The following is a 3,364-nucleotide window of genomic DNA, read 5'->3' as shown; positions in this document are numbered from 1 at the left end:
ATCAATTTTGACGTTTTATCACTGTAACGAATCCAGGGCGTAACTCCATGCCCTAACTATTTTACTATGTACACTTGCTGACCAGTGCACCTGCTGACCAGTGCAGAAGGTTTTTGGCCTTAAAGCGGAAACACTTTGCAGGATGTAGCTGTGCGCTCCCATTTTATATTTTAATCTTTAAATTGACAGGTAGACATCACATGTAAATATCATGCAATTAATCTCAATATTTCTTCTTCTGATAGAGATTGCTTAATTTCTTCAGTTGTTACGCGTCTTCAACGAAAACCATCGATAGGGAAACCATAAACTCTTGCAGACTATGAAAGTCACATTAAAATACATTATCTGCTATTCTAAGCAAAACCCTTTAAAGGTTTGTTTCAAATTCAGGATGCATTTTGAGCGTTGATCAAGATTTTATTGCCTAGTAGGACGCACTCTAAAATACGTATTGTTATAGTTCCCGATTTAAGCATTTTCGAAATGAAGCCACGTGTGTCGAACGACTTGCTTGCTTGATAACGATTTATTTCACTACATTTTGTCATACGTTGACAATAATGTTACAGTTAGCTACAGTGAAATGACAAAAAATGATGCATTATCGAAACAACATCAGATAGTGCGATTACGTATCCTGTGTTTCATGTGTCAAAAGATCAGACTTTTCTTTGTTTACAGGGTATGACAAAAGGGATCTGAAACAAAGAAACAAAACAGGTGGAGATTAAAACATACGGAATGTGTGTGTGCGTGATTTATAAACTACATTAAAATTGCAGCAACAAAAAACAATACATATATAAGGAAACCTTTCGCATCTGTGAAGAAATGAAAATAAGTTCGTCGCCTGAGGAGCCAGTGTGATCTCGTATTCTCTTCTATTTTTAACTTTCAATTTCTTAGATGCTTTGGCATTTTTTTACTTTAATATGCTTGTTTTAACTAACATTCTGAACACACATATGCAAACACAAGACAGTTAGAAAATCGAAATCTTCTCTTCCATCAACGATTTTACGATTTAATCTCGCCAAGGCTTTTATAAATAATATGATGTGATATCGTTTAATGCCCAAACTTTAATTTACAACAACTGTTGTCAAATGTGTTTGTAGCGAACATGATTTAAAGAATGCACTCTGTCTCAAGACATTCTCTGTTGCTTACATTACATGACATAAATAACACATAATTATATTGTGCATACCTGGAATTTCACAGACAATGCCCTTTGGTCGAAAGTCGCAGTATTCATCGTCCCACAGACCATTGTGCCCGAACCTGTACCTGTTGGGATTAATAGATACGGCGAAGTCTTTGAAAGGGTGAGCTCTGCCATGGGTATTATAAAAGACATGAAGTGAAGCCAAAAAAAAACAGAGAAAGGCAGACAGACAGACAGACAGACAGACAACCATATAGACAGACAACCAGAGAGACAGACAGACAGACAGACAGACAGACAGACAGACAGAAAGAGTAATAGACAGAAAAAGTGATAATAGGCTGTTGCTCTTATTGTTGTTATTATTAATATTATTATTGTTATTATTATTATTATTATTAAACACACTACACTTAAAAATGTACTATGATACCAGTATTTTAAATGAAAAATAACATATGCATAAGGCTATCATACGCGAAAACAATTTCAGTCGATGAAAATGAAAATTATGTTTTCCAGTTCAATTGTAAACATGCCGAATTTAAACTCGATTGGGAGAGAAACGACAACTGTGAATAAATGATCGCTTTGAGCGAGAGTCGTCAGCGAAAATGGTTATCATAAGAATGCCTTGCTTTAATGTAGTCATTGAAAGTCTTGACGTCAGTTGTAAGATAGTTTTCACCATGATTCGTTTGAATGTTAATGTCTAACGTATTCTTACCAAAGTTGTACACAATCTTGCCCATCTTGTGGGTTTTTCTTTGTATTGTTGTTTGGCTCGCCTGGTGCCCAGTTGCGGAAGTCAAAGGTGCACATTGCTCCTCCATCACTCCAGAAGTACTCACTCTCCGTCGCGCCGTCACTAAGACCAATCCAGAAGCCGTATTTGGGAATGCAAGTACTTGTATCCATGCCATTATTGGTGATGTGGTCTCTGACGGCCTTATCGATCACTGGAGTACGCAATGATGCAAGGCGTCCTGGTGGTCCTCCAGGCTGTACTGAAAGGGTGCTGCAAAACTCAGCTGCTTTCGGTTGGTATGGGCGAACGGTAGTGTTTTGTTCACAGAAGACTTCATACTTCATGCAATTGCAATCATCGTTTACGCACTCTTCCATCGTGAAGGAGCCTGTGAATAGCATATGTGATAGCAGTGACATTACGACTCTTGAAAGAGTAATGATTGAGAAGGTCTGCATTCTGATGCACAAACGTTTTTGATATGCACACAACTGTTATATGTACTATGAAAAAATTCATCATATAGTCACACACATGTACAAAGGTTAAAGGGGAAGTTCACCAAGGATGATTTTTACATATGTGCTAGCTTTATGGTCACTTACCCAGGAAAAGCTATTTTAGCCATTCATAACTCACAAGAGTTTTTACAAAAAATGATAAAAATAGTATAGGAAGTTGCCATGTTATTTGAATCATGGGAAAAAAGCGCCAAGCTTGGAGCTTGCATCATGCGATATGGAAGGGACCATTTTCCCATGGGTATGGCATTGTCCACTCACCCATGCTTAAACCAGGCTGTGTGTATTTACATAACTTATGTTTGTACTGAGTATCCTTGCATAAACGATGATTCACTTATAATAAACTGTCCACTGTCAGATTTTGTGTCGCTGTTTACTACTGTGTTACTGTGAGTGGACAATGTGCGGGCCATACCCGTCCGGAGATGGTCCCTTCCATATCACATTATGCAAGCTCCAAGCTTGGAGCTTTTTTCCCATGATTCAAATTACATGGGAAACTTCCTGTACTATTTTTATCATTTTTTGTAAAAAGTCTTGCGAGTTATAAACGGTGAAAATAGTTTTTTCCTGGGTAAATGACCACAGAGCTACCATATATGTAAAAAATAATCCGTGGTGAACTTCCCCTTTAATAAAAATTAACAAGAATATCTTCTTAAATAACGACTTTTTATATCGCGTAAGTTGCTTGGCTTGATTACAAACTAAGGAAACTTCGTAAAACTGTAAACATTCGTTTTATACTAGCTTTATAAATCTGACTTGCTTTGCAGAAGACAGTGATAAACTTTACTCTATAATGATAAGAATAGTTGTGAATTAGAAAGTGATCATATGAAGTGCACATGCATGACTTGATAAACTGAACTATAATATGTTATAAGTTTTGCAAATTACTTTTTGAGATAAGAGGAAAAA

At 36.7% G+C, this 3,364-nt stretch overlaps 1 protein-coding gene across 1 annotated transcript; it reads right to left on the bottom strand.

The window, feature by feature from the left end:
• Positions 1-510: 510 nt before the first annotated feature.
• Positions 511-2,326, bottom strand: LOC139128948 (lectin-like). Its single transcript, XM_070694637.1, has 3 exons — positions 1,899-2,326; positions 1,214-1,293; positions 511-701 (listed from the first exon to the last, which is right to left on the bottom strand). The coding sequence occupies exons 1-3, from the start codon at positions 2,318-2,320 to the stop codon at positions 679-681; spliced, it is 525 nt and encodes a 174-aa protein (XP_070550738.1). The 5' UTR covers positions 2,321-2,326; the 3' UTR covers positions 511-678.
• Between the last annotated feature and the right edge of the window lie 1,038 nt (positions 2,327-3,364).

Source organism: Ptychodera flava, unplaced genomic scaffold, assembly GCF_041260155.1.
Source record: "Ptychodera flava strain L36383 unplaced genomic scaffold, AS_Pfla_20210202 Scaffold_80__1_contigs__length_553813_pilon, whole genome shotgun sequence".
NCBI lineage: Eukaryota > Metazoa > Hemichordata > Enteropneusta > Ptychoderidae > Ptychodera > Ptychodera flava.
Note: the sequence above shows the minus strand (reverse complement) of the source record. Positions and strands in the feature narration are given on the sequence as shown.

Coding starts and splice junctions, on each gene's coding strand:
- LOC139128948 (XM_070694637.1), bottom strand. CDS start 2,320: ATGCTATTCACAGGCTCCTTCACGATGGAAGAGTGCGTAAACGATGAT. Junction 1,294..1,898: donor CAAGATTGTGTACAACTTTG/GTAAGAATACGT, acceptor TAATCCCAACAG/GTACAGGTTCGGGCACAATG. Junction 702..1,213: donor CATTGTCTGTGAAATTCCAG/GTATGCACAATA, acceptor TCTTTGTTTCAG/ATCCCTTTTGTCATACCCTG.